Genomic DNA, 23,900 nt, shown 5'->3' with positions numbered 1-23,900 from the left:
TACTATATATAAAGTAAATAAACAATAAGGTCCTACTGTATAGCACAGGGAATTATATTCAATATCCTGTGATAAAACATAATGAAAAAGAATAAGGAAAAGGATGTATGTATATGTATATGTATAGCTGAATCATTTTGCTGTTCAGCAGAAATTAACACAACATTGTAACTCAGCTATACTTTAATAAAATAAATTTAAAAAATAAAAAGAAAAGGTAAAGGCAGAACCCCAAAGGAGGCTGAGATGGAATAACCAGAGAAATAGAAGGAAAACCAGATTGTAACATAAGGGAGCCAAGGGAATAGTCTGAGAGGGCAAACTGGACAATGAGGCCAGAAGAGTGTCCCTGGGATTTAGGAATATGGAAGTCACTGCTAACGTTAGGATTGCCTGAGAATGGAAGGAGCAGAATTCAGATTATAATGGGTTGAAGAGTGAGTCGGAGGTGAGGCACTGAAGACAGCAGGTGTAGACAACTCTTTTAAGATCTCTAACTGCAGTGGGAGGAAAGAGATGGGGCAGTGGCTGGAAAGGGACGTGGGATCCAGGGAATACTTTTTTTGTTTGGCTGCAGCACACGGCATGAGGGATCCTTGTTCCCTGACCAGGGATCGAACCAGTGCCCCCAGCAATGGAAGCACAGAGCCTTAACCGCCCGACTGCCAGGAAAATCCAGGAAATACTTTTTAACAATGGGAAAAATCCAAGTGCATCAAGTGATGAAAAGAAGCTAATAAAGAAGGGGTTGGAGATACTAAGAAGGGAGATAATAACCTGAGAAGGATAACTCTGAGCAGACAGAAGATGAGACTGGCCTTGGATGGGGAGAGAGACACCTCCTTCCGTGTAACGTGGAGGAAAGTGTCAATAGAAAGAATACATGTAAAAAAGGTCCACCTCTAGTTTAGGGTAGACTGATTTACCTACAACTGTTCTAGTCACAGAGACAGATGTGGTCTTGTTAGTAGCTTTGGTGGTGGGAAGCTGATTTGTTCCCATCTGATGGCTAATTTCTCTGTAAAGTTGGAGGTAAGTCATCTGTTAAATGTTGATGGGAAGTGAAGAATAAAAGTTGGAAATAACAGCTGCTGAAGAGTAGGAAAAGCAGCATACTAAAGAAATACAGTGAGAGTGCCATGTGCAGGAAACGCACCAAGTATATAAAGTACCTGGTACATAACAGGTACTCTGTAACCAATAAACAATATCTATCAACATTATTATTGTTAACATTGGCCAATATTACATAGTCACCAGCCAGACAGAAGAGTCTACTCTGTAGACAAAGGATTACAAACCACATCAGTGCGAGTCTGTAGCCTTTATGAATACTAATAGATAATACTGTAACTTCATATCTTACCATTTATCATGATATGTCTGCTATTAGTTCTTACATTTTTATGTATGTTGGTTTTGTCTCACCATATAAAGTTTTTTGAGAGGAAGTACTGCATGTTACTAAGTCTCTGTATCCCTCAAAGTTTCATATTATTTGTAAAGTAATTTGTCATGGGTTCCTCTGGTTACAGTGGCAAGCAACTGTTTCCTTGCTTTAAAATGGTCAAATAAACTTGTACCTTCCTGTTTTATTTGTGCAGGGTAAAATTTTGGGGAGCTAAGAACTGTATGAATATGACCGTCCACAATAGGAACTATCTGTTTTTCACAAACAAAAGACCTACTACTTACAGATAAAACGTGAGCTGGCTAGCACCGCACAAGAGGCTAAGTTAGAGAAAATACTGTGATCTTTCTCACCATAGTTTCATTCTTCTAGGACACTAAGGATGTGACGTACAAACTGAAATATACAGAGATGGTGTTGGTTCACCTTAAAGAGTTCAGACTATTTTGGGCTTTTATTCCTACCTACATTTTTATCATGTAAGTCAGTTGTAGCTGGAACGGGAATATGGCAATCCTGGTGAAGAGGAGGGCAATATTTCTGTAATAAAACATGGATGACTGGTGCCAGTTTGTACGATGGGGGGTAGCAGTAGTTATTTACTTGTCAAAACTTCTTTGAGTGGCAGGTCCTCTCCCAACAACTAAAACACAGGAATATATCTTACAGCTGAAACCTAACTGGTATTAAAAGGAAACATTTTATTATGTAACAGGAGTTGAAGTGTTTGAAAATTTATATTAAAAAACCAAACGCCATTCTGGGCACAATGAGAAAGCTTTACAATCAAAACTACCGTTTACTTTTCAGAAATCTGACTGAAAACAAATGGTTAAATGTGCTGCAAACAAACAAGTCGTTCTGTCTATTGTGGCGGCTAAACAAAGTGTGAGCAATGGAACCACTGCCCTAATGGTGACTGAAGCAGACGAGGGAAGAAGGGAGCTCACGAGCAGGACACTCAAACGCAGGCCAGGAGTCCCTCTATGGTCCACTTCCGGTCAGTCTGACAAGTCACTCTGATCCAGCACGATTATCCTGAACAAAAAAGGGAGTTTCGAGTTGGTGTGATGTTTCTTAAAGACACAAACAACAAGCCTCTTTTTATTCAACTGAATTCAAAGGAAAGAAACTTTGATCTTTATAATCAAGCGAGATTATGATAAGCTAGTGTATCGTGGAAATGCAAAGCATTTCGAGAGCAGCATCTTCTGTACTCCCTCCATCTAAAACCGTTCTTGTGGGACCTCCCTGGTGGCGCAGTTGTTAAGAATCCGCCTGCCAATGCAGGGAACACGGGTTTGATCCCTGGTCTGGGAAGATCCCACATGCCGCAGAGCAATTAAGTCCATGCGCCACAACTACTAAGCCTGCGTGCCACAACTACTGAAGCCCACACACTCTAGGGCCTGTGTGCTGTAACCACTGAGCCCGCGTGCTGCAACTACTGAAGCCTGCGTGCCTAGAGCCTGTGCTCCGCAACAAGAGAAGCCACCGCAATGAGAAGCCCGCTCACCGCAACGAAGAGTAGGCCCCGCTCGCTGCAACTAGAGAAAGCCCACGTGCAGCAACAAAGACCCAAGGCAGCCAAAAAAAAAAAAAACCAACCCATTCTTGTGCTGTCTACCAATTATGTAATCAAAGTTGGCATTAATTTCCCCTTGTATTTTAATTAACTATAAACATTAGCATTTTTAAAACTGAGCAACTCTGAATTCAAGTCTTTGTCATTAATGTTTATTTAGATACTGGTACATGTTTAAAGTCTATTCATGTTGTCTATAAACAGTGGACTTTGACTTACAAACATCTGACATCTCATTACCTGGATGGTCCGGACCAACCCAGTTGCTTCCAAAAACAGGGTTTTAGTTCCTCTTGATAGGAGGAAGAAAAAACAACTTGATTACTTTGGGTGAGAGCATTCAGAAGTCACATTAGTACTCTCTCTAGTTTAGGGTGGACTGTTTTCTCTCCATCAATTGTTTTCTTCTACAGAGATAGAATCTTTCTAAAAACACAGATACTAGGCTTCCACTCCTAACATCCTGCAGTTCCCTGTCATAGCAATGGACACACATGATGCTAATTTCACAAAGTCCCTGCATTATGTTCTCGGTGAATTGAATACTAGCTGAACGCTCACACACTCTGGGCCTTGTGCCAGGCAGTGTCCTAGAGGAAACAGAATGCACCCCCAGGTCCTTTAATGAAGTGACTACTTACAGAGGTGTTGTCAGAATTAAGGGAACAAACAAGGTATGGCAAAGCATCCAGCGACTAGCAGCAGTGGGAAGCCATTATCACCCCTAAGTCTGAAGAGACTGGGATGGGCGGGGAGAGGTGCGGCAGAACAGTTACTGGAACCCAGTGAGTGCTAAAACTGGGAAGGATGGGCTGCACTATAGAAGCTGTGCTTGTTGAGGGACATCACTTCCACACAGAGATGAGGTGCTGAGGTAGGCGGTAAGGCAAGTAATATCCCAATTATCTGATCTTCTGCTGGGGTCTCCCCTCGGCCAACAGGAAGCCGGCTGGCCAGGAAGCCCAGCAGATTCAGTTCACAAGGGTCAGCATCCTGGGGCACAAAGCAGGGCAGAAAAAGGAGAAGAATGAGAATGGACTGGGGAAGGGATAAAAGGGAGACCAGATGATCTGAAAGAGTTAATGACGCTAACTTCCTGAGTGGGAGGAACTTAAATATAGGAGGGCATCATTTGTGAATGGTGCCTTAAAGCTCTATCAAAACAGTTTTGAAATTAAGGTTTGTACTTTTCATATTACTTGTAGACTCCACTTAAATTCCACAATTTATGATTTCTTATCTTTTGAAGACACGTTAGAAGGAAAACATCTTTCCAGACAATATGAGCCTGGCTGAAGGCTTACTTTAGAAATAGAATTGGCTATTGTTACTGTTTTGTGATAAAGACATAATTGGCATTTAAGAGAAAACCTGGGCTGAACTACAAGGGGAAAGTGTAGGAGGATTATGTATAGCATCTGGGAAACATTTCTAAATAACTTTGATGCTCATGGAAGCCCAAGGACTCCAGGCTACATTGTAAATGAACATCCACTCATACCTGCTTCAGAAGTCCCTAAAAAGCTCTCTGATTTCCTTCTCTCTGGCGTGATGCTTCCTTCCCCTTTTCTCTTCTTTTCACCAACTTCTTGATCTTTGGTATTTGTCTCCCTTCAATGACAATGATTTTGGCCATTAAACCATGTGCACAATGGCCAGGGGAACAGGACTGCGCTCCCAAGGAAATATAATAATAACTACAGCTAATTGTGCATTCCCTATGGAACAGTTCAAGTGCTGTAATGTATATTAACTCATTTAATTCTCATCACAACTATATAAGGTAGTTAAGTGATGAGAAAACTGAGGCACAAAGAAGTTAAATTACATGCCCAGTAAGTCCTAGAGCTGAGATGAACCCAGGAAGCCTGACTCAGACTCTGCTCTCAACCACTAGGCTGTACTGTCCCAAAGGAAAAAAAGCATTTCACTTATGTTGTAATTGGTGTCCTTTTTACAACCACATGTATTTTTATTACCTTATCTTCATTTCCTAAAACTCTCAATATCTAACTGCAGTATCTAACAATTGAAGACCACATTTCTCAAACCAGTAAGCAGAAACCAACTCCCCACTCAACTATAAGCTCCCTAAGGGCAGAGACATCCCATCCCTCTGCATCTCCAGCCCCTAGCACAGTGCTCAGCTCACTGACAGTGCTCAACAGATGATGGATGAATCAAACTGACATGGTTTAGGGATTTTTCTTCTGTTTTCATCTGGTGGATATTCAAAATAAAATATGCAAAGTGAGAGAGAAAATAAAGCCAGCTAGGGTGAAAAGGGTTTTTTTTTCCTCCTAACCTCTCATCACTAATAGAATCACAGGCTCTAAAGTTGGAGGAGGTTATCTATTACCTCCGTCCAAATGCCCTGGACCAGAGAGTCATGCAGCCTGTGCTTGGGTGGGAGAAGCTGCTGTTAAAGTTAGTGTAGAGGCAGCTGTTTCTCTATCAGATTGCTGTGGCCATTAGAAAGCTTGTGCTTTACTGAATAAAAATCTCTTATTCTGCAGTTTCTAGTCAGTGGCTCTGTCCTTTGAGGCAGAAGAGAGTAAGCTGACTCTCTTCACTTTACAATATTTCAGGTATTTGGGGGCAGCTATCCAATTCTCTGCTCCATTTGCTCTTCTCAGACTGAGCCTTCCCAGTTCCTTCAGCTGTTCTCACATGACAAGGTTTCCAGACTTCTATCTGTTCTGTGGCCACCCTCTTCTATTTGTTGACTGTCCCTTTTAAAATGTGACACCCCAAAGGAGCCCCACATGAGTTCTAGAAGTCCTCTAGCTAGCCTGAGACATCACCTTGACCTGGACTGTACATTTCTGTCTGTTCAGCATTAGTGCTGCATTGACCTTTTCAGCAACTGCATCAAACTGAGGTCTCATGGAGTCGCTGTCCATGTCTTCTTCAAGGGGAATTTCTTGAATTCTTACCACATCTCAAAATGCATGCTAAATGCTGGGCGTATAAAAATAAGATGTACTTCCCATCTTCAATGAAATTTCAGTTGAGTGGGAGCTTCTGATCAAAAAAATGCTCCATTAGGTCAGATCTCTCACATTCTATACCTTTGGATCTAAATGCTCACTTTTATCTTTCAGAGAAATCTAGCATTGCCACATGTCAAGACCATTTTGAAGCCACAGTCTATCTACCCATCACATTAGCATTTATCCTTAGATTTGTGTTATCTAAAAATTTGATAAGCATGCCTTTTCTAAATTAACTCGAATGACCGATGAAAATGTTAAAGGCGACAGGGCCTAGACGCAGCAATCTTAGGGGCCTCTCTCTATACTAATATCAGTCTGCTAGTCAGTATCTTGAGCACTGTGGGTGGCTGGAGGAAGAGGGGGAGACAGAAGTCGGGGCTGGCTTCTCTAGAGCAATGTAACGCCATCACCAAACGTTCTTCCTCCAAGGAGTCCATGTACTTTCTAAGAAACTAAAATCTACCTTTTTCAAAAAAACTGAACTAAAATCTAGTCCCCCTTCCTGAAAAAGAAAAATAACAATCCCCTGATGGAGAACAATAACCTTGCCGAGCACTTGGGGAGACCCTGTAGCTCCGTGCTGTCCTCAGGTGGCTGCAGCCATCTTTCCAGGTCCTCATCAAGCGTAGAGTGAGCTCTGTCCAAGGGCAAGTGAAGAGAATTGAGACAGCAATCATTCCCCTTCTCCCTTGACAAGGAGGCATAGCACTCTAGAGTGGGAAAGGACCTTCAAACCCCTGCTTTCACTATACACATGAGAAAATGAGAGCTCGGTGAGACTGTACCTGGAGTTGTAGTGGTCACTTAGATCCGATTTAAATGTGCACCAGAACCCTCCTTTAGCCTCTTGACAAAAAAGCCCAAAGTGTGATATTAGACTCTGTCTCAATTCTAGGTCATTACATCAATTTCCACCTGAGGCTAGAAATGCACACTCATTCCCACAAGTTTTTCAGATTAAGAACTGCCTCTGATCCCACTACTAGGCATATACCCTGAGAAAACCATAATTCAAAAAGAGACGTGTACCAAAATGTTCATTGCAGCTCTATTCACAATAGCCCGGAGCTGGAAACAACCTAAGTGTCCATCATCAGATGAATGGATAAAGAAGATGTGGCACATATATACAATGGAATATTACTCAGCCATAAAAAGAAACGAAACTGAGCTATTTGTAATGAGGTGGATAGACCTAGAGTCTGTCATACAGAGTGAAGTAAGTCAGAAAGAGAAAGACAAATACCGTATGCTAACACATATATATGGAATTTAAAAAAAAAAAAAATGTCATGAAGAACCTAGGGGTAAAACGGGAATAAAGACACAGACCTACTTGAGAATGGACTTGAGGATATGGGGAAGGGGAAGGGGAAGCTGTGACAAAGGGAAAGAGAGGCATGGACATATATACACTACCAAACGTAAGGTAGATAGATAGTGGGAAGCAGCCGCAGAGCACAGGGAGATCAGCTCGGTGCTTTGTGACCGCCTGGAGGGGTGGGATGGGGAGGGTGGGAGGGAGGGAGATGCATGAGGGAAGGGATGTGGGAACAGATGTAGATGTATGACTGATTCACTTTGTTATAAAGCAGAAACTAATAAATAAAAAAAAAATAAAAATAAATAAATAAATAAATAAAAAGAAGATGTGGCACATATATACAATGGAATATTACTCAGCCATAAAAAGAAACGAAACTGAGCTATTTGTAATGAGGTGGATAGACCTAGAGTCTGTCATACAGAGTGAAGTAAGTCAGAAAGAGAAAGACAAATACCGTATGCTAACACATATATATGGAATTTAAAAAAAAATGTCATGAAGAACCTAGGGGTAAAACGGGAATAAAGACATAGACCTACTTGAGAATGGACTTGAGGATATGGGGAGGGGGAAGGGTAAGCTGTGACAAAGCGAAAGAGAGGCATGGACATATATACAGTACCAAACGTAAGGTAGACAGATAGTGGGAAGCAGCCGCAGAGCACAGGGAGATCAGCTCGGTGCTTTGTGACCGCCTGGAGGGGTGGGATGGGGAGGGTGGGAGGGAGGGAGATGCATGAGGGAAGGGATGTGGGAACAGATGTATATGTATGACTGATTCACTTTGTTATAAAGCAGAAACTAATAAAAAAAAAAAAAAAAAAAAAAGAACTGCCTCTGAGGCTACTGGATGCAGAGAATGTGTTTTCAGTAGACCTGAAAAGTCCCAACCATCTGAAAAAATATCTTCCACTCTGGCTTGGTGCCAAGGACTGAGATGACTGAGCATCTGTGGGCATCTACCTGTGTCTAGCATAACCAGCCCTTTTGAAAAAGAGACAATGATAATAGTAGCTAACTTTTGATAATGTGCAAAGCACTTTATATTTGTATAACCAAATGTAACTTGGCCTTCTTGAGCTACTTTTCTTTTGCCTTAAATAATGGCTAGAGGGCTTCCCTGGTGGCGCAGTGGTTGAGAGCCCGCCTGCCGATGCAGGGGACACGGGTTCGTGCCCCGGTCCGGGAAGATCCCACATGCCGCGGAGCGGCTGGGCCCGTGAGCCATGGCCGCTGAGCCTGCGCGTCCGGAGCCTGTGCTCCGCAACGGGAGAGGCCACAACAGCGCGAGGCCCACATACTGCAAAAAAATAAATAAATAAATAAAATAAAATAATGGCTAGATATTTACTGAAGGTGTTTTGGGGAGATGGAATGAATGGAGTTACATCATACATTATAGACAAAAGGTTTATAAAACTTTAAAAAGTTTACCTTCCTCCTCCTTTGCCTTTGTCTTGTCTCACCCCCCCCCAAAAAAAAACCTCTCCCCACTTCCTCTCAGGTCCCAGGGCTCTAGTCTCCTCACTTCCTGTCCAGGTCTCTCTCTTTTCCTTCCTTGTGGAGAATAGTTTAGCCCTTGAAGAGTGTGACAGAAACTGGATTCACCACCCAAAAGTTATTCATAACACTCTCCTCCCTTACCTTCCTCTTCTATAGCAGCTGAAAGCTAAAAACTAATTTCCAGTCTCCCTGGCAACCAAGGGTGGCCATGCGTCACATCTGGCCAAGGAGATATAAGTAGGCATCTGCTGAGAAGGGCTTCTAGGAAAGCTTTTGCTTTCCGGATAAAAAGACATAAAGTTGGCTAGACTATTCCTTTGCCCCACCCACTTATTTCTGCCTGGAGTATGGATGGATAGCAGCCACCTTGTCCAGGAGTTGACAAGCCTGAAAACAAAAGCCAACATGCTATGTCTGGTAGAGCAGAAAGATCAAAAGAGCCTAAGTCCCTGGTAGCATCATTGAGCTGCTACACCAGCCATGCCCTGCCAACCTCTGGGCTTCATGTCATGTGAGACAAACTCACTTAAACATGATGGCGGGGTTTTCTAACGTTTGCAGCTGAAAACATTCTGCAGGGCTTCCCCAAGGATTTGCTGGTCCAGGATGAGGATGAGGCAAGTGGTGTAAGTGTAGATTCATAGCCTCTCTTCCTTTAAAACGTAAATATTTTGTTCAACATGGATATTTTTGGCATTAGTATGGATTTTTTAAAATATGGCATCAAAATAGTACTTTTCTTGACTTCTGAGTTTTTTGGTGCCTCCTTCAATTTTGTGCCCAAGGAGTGTGTTACACTCACCTCCTTCTAGTCCTGGCCCTGAATGACAGTTCGGACAAAGCAAGAAATGTTAGGAGGCAAAGGAGGTGATCTGAAGTGGTTTACCTTACAACACAGGTCAAAGGAGAGCTCCAAGTCAAGAATGGAATTGGGTTTCTTGAGGCAAACTTGTGTTTTCAGACTGAATTGTCCAGATGATTGCCTCCATCTTCTCTTATTTGGCTAGAAAGATCTAAAAATTCTCTTTAACTAAAATGTTTTGAAAGAAACTGAAACCAATGTTTGCCTCACAAAATGAAATAAAGGGCTTCCCTGGTGGCACAGTGGTTGAGTCGTCTGCCTGCCGATGCAGGAGACACGGGTTCGTGCCCCGGTCCGGTAAGATCTCACATGCTGCGGAGCGGCTGGGCCCGTGAGCCATGGCCGCTGAGCCTGCGCGTCCGGAGCCTGTGCTCAGCAACGGGGGAGGCCACAACAGTGAGAGGCCCGCATACAGCAAAAAAAAAAAAAAAAAAAATGGGCAAAGGACTAGGATATTTCTCCAAAGAAGATATACAAATGGCCTTCTGCATATGAAAAGATGCCCAACATAGCTAATCATTAGGGAAATGCAAATCAAAACCACAATGAGATATCACCTCGCACCTATTAGGATGCTACTATCAAAAAAACAGAAACACCACCACCCTGGTGGTCCAGTGGTTAAAACTCCGCGCTTCCACTGCAGGGGGCGTGGGTTCGATCCCTGGTCGGGGAACTAAGATCCCGCATGCCGCTTGGCACAGCCAAAAAAAAACCCAAAATAGAAAATAACAAGTATTGGCAAGGATCTGTAGAAAGTGGAACCCTTGTGCACTCTTTGTGGGAATGTAAAATGGTGCAGCTGCTGTGGAAAACAGGATGGCATTTCCTCAAAAAAATAAAAATAGATTTACCATATGATCCAGCAATACCACTCTGGGTATATACCCAAAAGAAATGAAAGCAGGGTGTGTTGAAGAGCTATTTGCGCACTCACACTCAGAGCAGCATCACAGTAGTCAAAAGGTGGGAGCAACCTAGTGTCCACTAACAGATGAATGGATAAACAAAATGTGATACACACACACACACAATGGATTTCAGCCTTAAGAAGAAAGGAAATTCTGATGCATGCTACATGGATGAACCCTGAAGACATTATGCTGAGTGAAATAAGCCAGTGACACAACAACAAACACCGGAGGGAGATGCAAGAGGGAGGGGATATGGGGATATATGTATGCGTATAGCTGATACACTTTGTTGTACAGCAGAAACTAACACACCATTGTAAAGCAATTATACTCCAATAAAGATGTTCAAAAAAAAAAAAAGAATAATGAAACTCAGAGAAACAGAGAGTAGAACTGTGGTTGCTGGGGACTGAGGGGAGTGGGAAATGGGGAGTTGTTGTTTAATGGGTACAGAGTTTCAGTTTTGCCAGATGAAAAAGTGCTGGAGATCAGTTGCACAACAATGTGAATATACGTAGCACTACTGACCTGTACACTTAAAAATTTTGTGTTATATGTATTTTATCACAATTAAGGACTTTAAAAAAAACAAAAAAAACACCTTTTAGGAACAGGGGCTGTGAGGATAGTGTGACAAAAGACCATTACTTCCTTATTTGTCAATATTAGAAGAAAAACTAATATAAACACTATAGTTTTTTCAAACACTTAAAAAAAAATCCAGCTCTTTCTGTTACCTCTCTGTATCCTCTTCTAGATCCTGAGTTTCTTTGGTCCAAAGAATACTGCTGTCTTCTTTATTACTGTTAGTTTCTTGTTCTTCTAAATGCCTTTGATCTAAAAACAATTGAAAGACTTAACTGTAGAACAAAAAAAATTTTGAGAAAACCTGCCTTAAAATGGAGTGCAGGACTTCCCTGGTGGCGCAGTGGTTAAGAATCTGCCTGTCAATGCAGGGGACATGGGTTCAATCCCTGGTCCGGGAAGATCCCACATGCCGCGGAGCAGCTAGGCCTGTGCGCCACAACTACTGAGCCTGTGGTCCAAAGCCCGCAAGCCACAATTACTGAGCCCACGCACCGCAACTACTAAAGCCCGTGCGCCTAGAGCCTGTGCTCTGCAACAAGAGAAGCCACTGCAGTGAGAAGGCCGCACATCACAATAAAGAGTAGCCCCCCTGCTCGCCGCTACTAGAGAAAGCCAGTGTGCGGCAACGGAGACCCAACGTAGCCAAAAAAAAAAAAACGGAGTGCAAAAAATTAAGGCTAATCAGTGGACCCTGAAGTCTGCAATGCACAAGTTCCCCTCTTCCCAGAAGAGCAGGGGGCCAGGTGGCAATCTGCAGGGCGCCTGTATCCACAGCAGCTGCTTCTGAGGTCTGGGGAGCTCTTTGCCAGGTGAAACGGCAGGAAGCCTTGCCTGTGCCAAGGCTCGAGAGAGACAGAGGAAAGCAACGGCACATAAAAGAGGGGGCAAGAGTCCCTGAAAACCAATCGTACAGATTTATTCTGGGGGGCCACCCTCTTCCCACTTGTTAGATGTTTCCAGATTGGAGCCAGGGAAGGAATCTGGGTGGGGAAGGGTAGTGCCCTTTAATGTATGCCAGGCATTTTACATATGCTATCTCATTTCATCCTGCCAGCAGTCCTATGAAGGGAAGGAGACCTAACATTTGTTAAGTATCTTACAACGCACCAGGCGCTATGCCTGAACATCATTAGGTAGGAGTTATCGTTCTCATTTTACAGATGAGGATAAATGAAGCTCAGAGACGTTCAACAGTTTGTCATACCAAAGTAAGTAGTGGAGTCAGAATTGAGGTGGAGTGTGCCTGACCTCAAGGTCCACACTCACCCAAATGTACCAGTGCTTCCAAGGACAGTTACAGCAGAATCTGATGAGAAGGCACGGGGGATTTGGCTTACCACTGGCAGCGACGCCCAGGTGGCCTGCTGTGTTCTCACCCGACACTGTGCAGGAGGCCTGCTGCCGCTTCAGGTGCTCTATCACAACACAGGGCAGAAAGCAACTTAGTCCTTCTTTCGCATGTCACATTATCCTCTAGGGCAGCGGTTCTCCAACAGTACTCCTCAGACCAGCAGCCTCAGTATAACCTGAGAACTTGTTAGGTATGCAAATTCTCAGGCCACATCTCAGACTTACTGCATCAGAAACTCTGGGGGTGGGGTTAGTGTAGCAAGCCCTCCAGGCGCTTCTGATGCCTGATGAAGTTTGAGAACCACTGCCTTAGGCATCCAATCCCATATAACACTAAAAATAAAGGTAAAAAAAAACGATGATGATAGGTAACACTTGCAGAGCTCTAAGTGGCAGGTACTATTTCTAATTTGCATACATTAATTCCAGATTAATCTTCACAATACCCTATGAGATTGATCACATTATTGTTATTCCTGTTTAACAGATGAGGAAATTAAGGTAAAGAAAGGTTAAGGAGGGACTTCCCTGGGGGTCCAGTGGGTAAGACTCCACGCTCCCAATGCAGGGGGCCTGGGTTCAACCCCTGGTCAGTAGAACTAGATCCTGCATGCATGCCGCAACAAGGATCCCGCGTGCCACAATGAAGACCCGGGGCAGCCAAGATAAATATTTTTTTTAAAAAAAGGAAGAGGCTAAGGAACTTGCCTAGAATCACACAGATACTAAGAGGTGTGACTGGAATCTGAATTCAGGCAGTCGAGCTCTAAGGCTTATGCTCTTAATCTCTATTTTATAGACTCTCTCAAAAAGTGGGTAAATTCAGAGTAGTCCAAATCTTTCCCTACCTCTATTGGCCTAAATTACACATTTTTTATCTGGTCTGTAGAGAGACAAAAGGCAAAGAGAATAAAATTTCCAGTTCCTAACGAATTGATCATTAGACTAAGACAAGCGTCTGCTAAACTCAGTACACTGCTTCACGTGTGTTAGGTGCTCAGTTTCCTCAAAGTGCTCCCCAGAGCCCATCAGAGAGACAGCTGGGAGGCAGCACAGACGAGGCCCCTGGGCTCACCGGCACGGCCCTGTTGTGTGCAGGCACAGGTCCTTCCCTTCTAGCAGGTCAGGAAGCAAGCCCTCCCTGGCAGCCCCTGGGCATCAGGGGGTCCCATAAGGTCATTTAATATAATCTGAAATTTTAAAATCCATTTTTATCTTTGTTAGAGGTAGTCCCTTGTTGATCTTACAAGATTCTAAAGGACCCTCCCCTTTAGGCCCTGGACGGAAGCCTGGACTTGTGGATGTGTGCCCTTCAAAAGAGTAGGTGTCAGCTCCAGGTCACTCTCCAAAGCTCTCCTGAGAGGAAACGACGAGAGTGATGATAAACAATAATCAGGTAGGCACACTCGTTATTAGGAGAAACTACTCAGGTGCCCTCTGCCCTTTATCTTTCTGGAAAATTACTGACCCACCTCAAAGTACAAGACATCGCCTAGAAACCTGGCCCAGATAATTCCCATAAGCGAAATGAGGAAGAGTTTCTGCAGAGCACACTGGGGTACAGCAGTGCCAAGAGGCCGGCTGCAGAAGCCTGGTGACAGCCGCTGAGATGGTGGGGGGTGGGGGGTGGTCCACACTGTGACTGCAGAGAGAGGAGAGCAGGATCCAGAGGAAAAGTATCGCTAAGGTCTAACTGCAAAGGAACCTACAAGTGCTGTTCTAAGCCGGGACCAAAAAACAGACGGCGCTGAGAATCTACCTGAGTGGGACACGAGGGGCTGACCTCTACTCTCACAGGCAGTAGTTCCATGAGTATGTGAAGGAGAGCAACTGGAGAGGAGGAATTTGCAGGGACTCCCTAGGGGGTTCCAGGGGAGGCAAGCTGGTGCGGGGGTGGGAGCTCTAAGAGCCAACAACCCTGTGACCTGCACAACCCTGTGGCACTGGGCGAGGGGTGTGGTGAGGCAAGAAGGACCTATGACTGCAGAAAAGAAAGAAACCAAGGGAGGCTTTGGCAGCTCTGACTGGCTCCACCCAAGTGTGTAAGGCCAACAGCCAGGGGCTAGGGGTTGGGTAGCCTAGACCATATCTGTCCATTGAGTCATTCAACTCCCTCTTCCTGTTGAGACACAAAACCTCAGAGACCCTGAAAATCAAGAGATGCCCCTCAGGAAGCTCCCTACTGTTCCCATACCAAGAACTGTACCATCAGAGGTCTGATGAGATGTGCCCTCTGAAAGTGAGGGGCTGGTCAGCCAGGCTGTCAAGAAGAGGGCAGTCAGTCCTCCCTGGATAAGCAAACCCCCTGCCCCAAATGTTTCTATCACCATGCTCCATTTACTTTCAGCATCAGCTCAGCTGGCTGCTGCTGATCAGCTGCAACTAAAATTGAGCAGGTATCCCTCAATCTCTGCCTGAAATGGAAAATTCTGGTCTCATTAGGTCTTGTGACACTGACTTCCCTGCCCTCAGGAAAGGGATTCATCCACAATGCCAATACCTTTAATATCTCCTGCTAATGGCAAAACAGAAAGCATGGGGTGTTTTGGCCCGAGTTGCCAGACTTCAGTATGGCTAGTTTGGTTCAAAAAGGAGATAAGAATTCTTTTAATAAAACAAGTTCATCATAATAAACCACTTGAATGTTGTTATTTCCTCTTAGAATCATTACCGTAGACCCTTTAAGTAACAAAATGACAACAGACCCAGACCAATTATCCTGGCCAGGCTTCAGTAGTAGTCTGAGGCCCAGTTCATTGGAAAACTGGCTCTTCCAGAATTCTGTACATTCAGTCAAACCTTTATAGGGCCTTTGGTACTAGTGCTCTCACCTCAGACAAAGAACCACATGTGGTCAGTGACCATAAGAAGCAGGGCCATGGAGTATATTCTGTATTGAGCATGCCTTACCAATTTCGTCAAGCAGCTCCTGAGATGGTGGTGGTAGCTCATCAATGTGATGTTGCAAGATGGTTTCTACTAGTTCTTAAAAAAGATAAAGGAGAAAGTGACTTACTGCCTTCCTAGACCTGAACTAGGTTTTCGAGGCTTCGACGTGGATTTGACTTAGGATTTCTCAATGATGAAACGAGCTAAGACGGGGAGAAAACCTCTTATATTAACGGTCCTAATTGAGACTTCATATGTGAAAGGCTTTACTCTCCCTTTTACTCTAAACCCTTTCCTACATCACACCTCACCTCAGTACCACTTGATCTGTGCCCCTCCCCAAGGATATTTGAGGTAGGTGAGGTATAAATTCTTACTAAGAGGCTGGGGGTCCAATTTGGACCAAGACTGCTGGAGGGATATAGAAGCTCTAGACCTGTCAAAATGAAAAAAAGTGGGAGGCCTTTCTCTATAGATTATCAGGCCAGGGGATATGGGAGACCATACTTTGGGCCTTCACTTAAAGGCTCAATTATAACATTAACCAAAACCCCTCAGCATAGTTCACAATATCTCTATCCCCCTGAGGGAAATTCCAAGAGTTGTACCAAAGACACAAGACAATAAGATTAATGGAGCAAAGGCAATTACATCTCAAGAGCTGTTAACGCTCTCATACCCTTTGATCTGGAAATTGTCTTCTAAGACTCTATCCTAAGGAAAAGATCAGAGGTTCAGATAAAGATTTCTGTACAAAAAGCAAAAGTTGGAAAACAACATAAATCTTCAACATAAGGGCATGGTTAAGCAATGTAAGTAGAATGGACTACTATGCAGCCATCACATATATTTATGAATAATTTTTACTGACAAGTGGAAATCCTAAAATATATCATTAAAGAAAAAGAAGCAGGCCAGAGCTGATACACTATATGATCTCAACTATGCTAAAAGAATATATATATATATATATACAGTCCCCAAATATATATATATATATATATATATATATATATATATATATATATATATTTAGGGGTATATTTCTAAAAATATAAAAAAGATATGCACCAAAATACTATAAGAGGTTAAAAAATCATGGTAGAGGGACTTCCCTGGCAGTCCAGTGGTTAAGACTTCGCCTTCTAATGCAGGGGGTGCAGGTTCAATCCCTGGTTGGGGAGCTAAGATCCCACATGCCTCGTGGCCAAAAAACCAAAACATAAAACAGAAGCCATACTGTAACAAATTCAATAAAGACTTTGAAAATGGTCCACATCAAAAAAAACTTTAAAAAAAATAATAATGGTAGAATGGTCACGGTTTTCTCTTTTAAGCTCGTCTGTATTCTCTAAGTTTTCTATAATGAGTATGTTTTACTTTTATAGTCAGGGGAAATTAGCACTTTTGTTTGAATCTACTATAGCCATCAAAGAAGAGATGAAGTCTCCCTTAAACTGGTTTACTATTATGAACTTGTATTTTAATATTAAACACAGGGTACCTTTTGGCAGGCTCCTCCTCTGAGTGGCAGGGGATGATGTGTCAGGTGTCTTAGCAATGCTGGAGGAACCAGCCCCAGTAAATGTAGGCAATCTTTTCTACAAGTAAGACATAAACATGGTAACCGACATGTGTATTAAGCTTAAAAGGCCCGTTAAGCTCAATCATTTCCAAGATTAATCTTGTGTATCACTGATGGAAGAAGCTACTTGTTTTGTTGACTGAGTCAAACATTCAAATGTTATCTCCTCTTGGAAGCCTCCCCGCCCCTCTTTGCCTCCACAGCACTCAGTTTTTACCTCTGTGTTACATCCTGCCAGTCTTTCTCAATAGGCAGTGAGCTCCTTCAGGGTGTGGACTTTCCTATTCACTTCTGGATACCTAGAAAAGGGCCTGGCATAGTGCCTGGCACTTAGAACCTGCCCCATTAACAGTTTGTTGAACAAGAGCATAAAGTTCTTTATTTCCCTGCTTCAGAGTGAGACCTTTTGTGAGTCAAACGCCCAGAGAAGATGACAGTCGATTTTTCACTGAGGGCCAAACAAGTAAATCAATCTGCCTACAGAAAGGTCAGTCAACAGGTGTTTAATGAGCAGAACCAAGTAAGGAACTTTCAGTTTTCTTGAAGAGACTACACATATGAAGTATGAGGGAGAGAGAGAAAGGAAACCAACCAACAAACAGCACGGGGAGGGGAAGGAAGCAAGGAGAAGGTACCACTAAGTGTTTTTACTGCAGATTATTGGTTTAGGAGTTCAGAGAAGGTAGAGGTCAATCGAAACTCTCAGAGAACTAACCAGAGGAAGCGTCAAGAAGGAAGCAGAACTCGAGCCTCCTCTTAGTACGTAAGGTATGGTTAGGTAGAAAGAACAATGCAGATGAACAATGCATCATAAGCTATCGCAGCGGACGGATCTTTCGAGAAATCGACAAACATTACCTCTGAGGGAAAAAAAAGGGCACAAAAACCCAGGATCCATTCTACAATACAGACTCAGAGAGGAGCCCCAGGGAAGCCTGGAGAGGATCCAGCTTATTTCTTGCTTTCTTTGTAAAACAGATATGGAGAAATCTTGGCCTTTTGCATCACTGACGCCTTTGGACTCACTCCAAGAGTGTGCAACGCAGAGTCGGTATACTTACGAGATTAGTCAGTCTTGAAGGAAGAGTTTCAGAGGAAGTAAGAAGGGAATCTAGGCTCTCTGCGTTCTCTCGGACAGTTGTAAATTTATCAGACGAAGTTTGAATAGATTCTTGACTGTTCCAGAATGAGGTAGACCCTGTTTTAACCTGAAATGTGATACTTTCAAGACAGTCCTTATACTGACTAGCAGCTGAAGAAATTGACCCTGTTGTAGAAAAGAGGGCAGTTAGTGTCTGAATCCTTTACATTATTTAAAAACAACAAAAAGAAGCCCCCACAAAACTCTATACCTGGAACAGGGATTTTCCAAATTGTCAATAACTGAAATAATCACTGATCACTGATGATAGTCTCTAAACTTGGGAGAGACTAAAGGGAGATTATCTGAACCACAAATATACTGGAAAAAAGGACACTAGAGAGAGGATATTTGATGCTGGCTGTATGCAGTTGCAGGACCCAGAACTATGTATGTTTAAGCACAAGGTCCTGTTTTAAGTTACAAACTCCAGAGAATCCAATGTATTTGCACTAAATTCAACAGTGCTTCAAGTACAAAGTAGACTCTGCATTTGCATGTCTCCATTGCTAGAGTTTAAAAATCTCCTTATAGCTGGTTAATCACCACCACCACAGCTACCTGGCCGCCCATGGGATTATCCCCTTCAGCTCTGCCCTAAGGAAACCCCTCTGCACTGTGAGAAAACACTGTGGGTCTGCTCCTGCAGCCTGGCTTCCCATAGCCAGCGAGGCAGGGGCTGCTAGTCCCTTTCCCAGAACATCCCCCTGCTAGTTGTTACCTGGGCTGAGCGGAGTGCTGACACTAGTAGGTGCGTGGTTTATTTTGGGTGTTTTGCATGAGACTTCCTTAAAAGAACCGTCTTGTTCATAGGAGATACTAGACAGGTCTTGAATGTCTGTCAATGACCTAAAGAATTAAAAGCACAGAGTAATTGGGAGACGTTTACAAAAACCAAACACTATATTCCTAAGAGGTACTTTTTAAAGATGCTCTTCACAAAAAATCTTTATTTGGCAAGTGGCCAAAATCAGAGAGTATCTTAGAATATCCATAAGATATCTATAAGATATGTAAGATATCTTAAAGAGAATATTAGAGAATATCTTGAAAAGAGATACTAACTTTAAACATATCTCAACAGCTAAAAATAAATTCCATAGGTGAAAGTCTATTTATGTGGCAAACAGATTTAATCTACCTCAAGTATAAACTTCTATTCTTCTTATCACTGTATTTCCTTGATTAAGATGCTATTAATTTAGATCACTCATCCCAACAGTTTTTTGGTGAAAGAAGAAACAGGCTCACATTAAGTGTATACATAAAAATGGGAAGAACACAGACTCTTACAAACAAGGAAATACTATTCCCCTAAAACCAAGACTTTGCACAGAATCCTTAGGCAATTTTTGGTGGCCATACGTGTCTTTCTCTTTCATTTCCTTTGGTGACTCCTTTAATGTCTCCTCTTGTTCGTCTTCAGTACTGTAAGAGAGAAAGTGAGAAAATCATATAAATCCCCTGTCAGCAGAGTGCAATAACATGGTACAAGGCACCGGTTACTGGCCCAGTGTCAGAGGCAGCTGGAAGGGCACTAAGCTCAAAGTGGAAAGTGAGGGTTCTGATCCTGGCTCTGCTACTGACTAGCCACATGTCCTCAGGGATGTCTGGGCCTCTGTTTCCTCTTCAGAGGCTGAATAAATACTCTCTAAGGGTCAGCCCATCTGAAATCAGCCAACGATGCTACTGGCTGAGCAAGCTCCTGAGGAAATCAACGGAGCATGGGAACTTTGCTATGGATGGATGCTGGAGCAAAGGGCACAGCCATGGGGCCTTACCCACTGTGAAACAGCTTCTTGGCATGGAGTATCAGGGGATGCCAAGAGAGGCTTGTGCCAAAAAATGGCCAGAAAAGAATTCTGAAGACAAACTTGACCTGCTTCTACTTTAACCAATATTTAAGATTCATTTTCAATATTCAAACACAAACTATAAGCCAGATGCCATGCTAAATCCTTCCAAATGTTTCCACATTTTTAATCTTTGCACAATCCTGTGCGACCAATGGTATACAGGAAAGAGCATGGATTTGGGACTGAGTTGTGACTATTAATTCTGTTCACTAAATGTTTGTCTCTCCTGCTGAGCACAATGTAGGACAGTACTTTTTGGCCCTCCTAATTTACATAAATGGCCATGACTTGTTTTAACCAGTGAAATGCAAGTGAAAGTGATGTGATTCACTCTGGGGCAGAAACTTTAAGAGCCTAGTGCACAAATCACCATGTTCCCTTTTTTCCTGCCCCAGTAAGAAAGGAAGCACAAATATGGAGTCTCCCTCAGTGTGGATTTCTGATAAAAGGTAGTATAGCACAGAACACTCCTGGTGATGGACATGGAGCATGAGCACAAAATAAGTTTCTGTTGTTTTAAGCCACTAATATCTGGGGGTTGTGTGTTACATAACATAATCTAGCCTATCCTAATGATATAGCTACTTACTAACTGTACAACCTAAGGAAAAAACCCTCTGCTTTCTGTATTGGCAAAATGAGAGGGTTGTTATATGAATAAATTTAACAAAACAGATTACCTGGCATATTGTCACTACTTAGGAAATACTAGCTATCATTATTATAGATAAGGAAATTGAGGCCCAGAAAGAGAAAGTAAATTGAATGCTATTGTACCAGGCACTTCATCTCTATTATTAGTTTTTTTTTTTGGGGGGGTTTTTTTTTGTTTGTTTTTTTCGTGGTACGCGGGCCTCTCATCGCTGTGGCCTCTCCCACTGTGGAGCACAGGCTCCGGACGCACAGGCTCAGCGGCCGTGGCTTACGGGCCCAGCTGCTCCGCGGCATGTGGGATCTTCCCGGACCGGGGCACGAACCCGTGTCCCCTGCATCGGCAGGCGGACTCTCAACCACTGCGCCACCAGGGAAGCCCTATTATTAGTTTTTTAATTAATCTTTTTATTTTGAAATAACTGTATGTATATTCATATGCAGTTCTTTTTTTTTTTTAAATTTATGGCTGCATTGGGTCTTCGTTGCTGTGCGCTGGCTTTCTCTAGTTGCAGTGAGCGGGGGCTACTCTTCCTTGCGGTGCATGGGCTTCTCATTGCAGTGGCTTCTCTTGTTGCGGAGCACAGGCTCTAGAGCGCAGGCTCAGTAGTTGTGGCACACGGGCTTAGTTGCTCCGTGGCATGTGGGATCTTCCCAGACCAGGGCTCGAACCCGTGTCCCCTGCATTGGCAGGCAGATTCTTAACCACTGCACCACCAGGGAAGTCCACATGCAGTTTTAAGAAATACACTTTACCCAGCTTCCCTCAATGGTGACATCTTGCAAATCTAATGAGCAATACCATAACCAAGATATCGACCTTGATATGGTCAAGATACAGAACATTTCCACCACAAGGACCCCTCACGTTGCCCTTTTAGAGCCATGTCCATTTCCCCCCCACTCCCGTCTCTTTCTTAACCCCTAGAAACCACTCATTTATTCTTTATTTGTACAATTTTATCATTTCAAGAATGTTATAAATGTAGAATCATATAGTAAATAACTTTGCAGGGGTTGCTTTTTCCACTCAGCATAATTCTCTGGAGACTTATCCCAGTTGTTGCATGTACCAATAGTTCATTCTTTTTTATTGCTGAGGAGCATTCCATGGTATGGATGTACCACAGTCTATTAAACCATTCACTTGTTAGACAACATCTGGGTTTCCAGATTTTGGCTATTATGAATAAAGTTGCTATAAACATTCATGTATGTGTTGGGTTTTTTAAAAATTTATTTATTTTTAAATAAATAAATTTTTTTGGCTGCATCGGGTCTTAGTTGCAGCATGCAGGATCTTTCATTGCAGTGCAGGCTCTTCATTGCAGTGTACGGGCTTCTCTCTAGTTGTGGCATGTGGTTTTTCTCTCTCTAGTTGTGGTGCGCAGGCTCCAGAGTGTATGGGCTCTGTAGTTCGCAGCACGCGGGCTCTCTCGTTGAGGCGCACAAGCTCAGTAGTTGTGGCACATGGGCTTAGTTGTCCCGCCGCATGTGGGATCTTAGTTCCCTGACCAGGGATGGAACCCATGTTCCCTGCGTTGGAAGGCGGATTCTTTACCACTGGACCACCAGGTAAGTCCCATGTATGTGCTTTCGTGTAAACGTAATTCTTCATTTCTCTGGGTAAATGCCCAGAGGTCATATTATTACTTTTAATCTCTATGTCAACATTCCCAGTAAGAATTCTTTTCTTTTTTGAATTTAGAATCTTCCATTTATTCAATAGAATTGAAAATATATTATTTAAGAGAGGTGAAAAAATAAAACTCAATGTTGTCTACAGAAACTTTCCTTAACCAGATGGAATTTCTCTTTTTCATTTGTAAAAGTAAAAAAAAAAAAGTAGCTTTTTCTTTCAAAAGTAGTATGCACCCATGGTGGAACATTCCAACAGCAAAGAAGGTTATAAGATAAAAAGCAAAACCTCTGGACTCTCTCTCCAGAGTTAACCACTGTATAGACTTCCAGAAATGTCGACACACTACAAGGATTATAGGTATCTCCCTTCCCTCTCATTTTTACACAGATGGTATTAAATTACATACACTGTTGTGCATTTTTTTCAATTAACAATATGTCCAGTGATGATTCTTATCTCTATTTTACAAATGGGGAGCTAGAAGAGAGGGGTTGAGAAATTTGACCAAGTTAGAAAAGCAGAGTCAGGATCTGAATACAGATAACAACTCCTTTTCACGACCCCTCACAATTCTGCTGAACAAGTCCTAACAAAGCTAAGCTGCCCAAAGCTTACTGTTATAACATGGTGGCTATTATATTTGAAGAAGAGCAACATGTAAATATGGGGCATTGCCATCAATTAACATTATTTCTATGAGTATGAAACTGTGAATAAAATAATAGCATAGGGAGCTTCCCTGGTGGCTCAGTGGTTGAGAGTCCGCCTGCTGATGCAGGGGACACGGGTTCGTGTCCCAGTCCGGGAAGATCCCACATGCCGTGGAGTGGCTGGGCCCGTGAGCCATGGCCGCTGAGCCTGCACGTCCGGAGCCTGGGCTCCGCAACGGGAGAGGCCACAACGGTGAGAGGCCCGCATACCGCAAAAAAAAAAAAAAAATAGTATATACCTTCGTATAGGTTGGAATTGAGACCTGGTCAAAATTTCAGCATTCTTTCCAAGGTTTTTTCTCATTTGGAACTTTTCTTCACCTGAAAGAATAAAGTACATGCATTTTTTAGTGTATTTTTGCCATCCCAGATTATTACTTTCATTCTCTAGAATTTTCCTTGGTCTGGTCCAGAATAAAAAATAATCTGCATAACAAAGTGCTTACTAATTGGGTTTGGAGTGAGCACTGTAGAAGAGGTTTTTGCTCTGAAAGTTTATTTCCCTTGCTCAGAGGGGAGAACTATATTCTGACTCTCAGAATACAATCAAGCCATTTACTGCCCTTTCAGTTATAACTGCACAGTTATTTCTGGAGACAAATGTTGTTTTGTCTTTTCAGGAAGGCAAACTGACCTGGTTCCTGTCAACAGACACCAGGGGGCGTTGAAACCAAGAACTGTTTGTTCACTAAAGATTCCAAATAGAAAAGACCACGAGGGCTTCGCTGGTGGCGCAGTGGTTAAGAATCCGCCTGCCAATGCAGGGGACACGGGTTCGAGCCCTGGTCCGGGAAGACCCCCCACATGCCACGGAGCAACTAAGCCCGTGCACCACAACTACTGAGCCCACGTGCCACAACTATGGAAGCCCGTGCGCCTAGAGCCCGTGC

At 43.1% G+C, this 23,900-nt stretch overlaps 1 protein-coding gene across 1 annotated transcript in view; it reads right to left on the bottom strand.

Annotated features, from left to right (window-relative positions):
• Positions 1 to 2,121: 2,121 nt before the first annotated feature.
• The window catches only part of TEX14 (testis expressed 14, intercellular bridge forming factor), a gene marked incomplete at its 5' end in the record, with an annotated part of 76,528 nt that continues 54,749 nt past the window's right edge, over positions 2,122 to 23,900 (bottom strand). Inside the window, 12 exons of the mRNA XM_079726314.1 lie at positions 2,122 to 2,449; positions 3,237 to 3,288; positions 4,498 to 4,607; positions 6,537 to 6,629; positions 11,336 to 11,435; positions 12,524 to 12,601; positions 15,447 to 15,521; positions 16,930 to 17,026; positions 18,072 to 18,277; positions 18,873 to 19,000; positions 19,517 to 19,579; positions 23,250 to 23,331. Of these exons, the coding sequence (XP_079582440.1) occupies positions 2,413 to 2,449; positions 3,237 to 3,288; positions 4,498 to 4,607; positions 6,537 to 6,629; positions 11,336 to 11,435; positions 12,524 to 12,601; positions 15,447 to 15,521; positions 16,930 to 17,026; positions 18,072 to 18,277; positions 18,873 to 19,000; positions 19,517 to 19,579; positions 23,250 to 23,331 (1,121 nt within the window). The 3' untranslated portion in view covers positions 2,122 to 2,412. The remainder of the gene's footprint in view (positions 2,450 to 3,236; positions 3,289 to 4,497; positions 4,608 to 6,536; positions 6,630 to 11,335; positions 11,436 to 12,523; positions 12,602 to 15,446; positions 15,522 to 16,929; positions 17,027 to 18,071; positions 18,278 to 18,872; positions 19,001 to 19,516; positions 19,580 to 23,249; positions 23,332 to 23,900) is intronic.

Source organism: Hyperoodon ampullatus (genome assembly GCF_949752795.1).
Source record: "Hyperoodon ampullatus genome assembly, chromosome: 19".
NCBI classification, from domain to species: Eukaryota; Metazoa; Chordata; class Mammalia; order Artiodactyla; family Ziphiidae; genus Hyperoodon; species Hyperoodon ampullatus.
The sequence above is the reverse complement of the archived record's forward strand: the minus strand, read 5'-3'. Positions and strand labels throughout refer to the sequence as shown.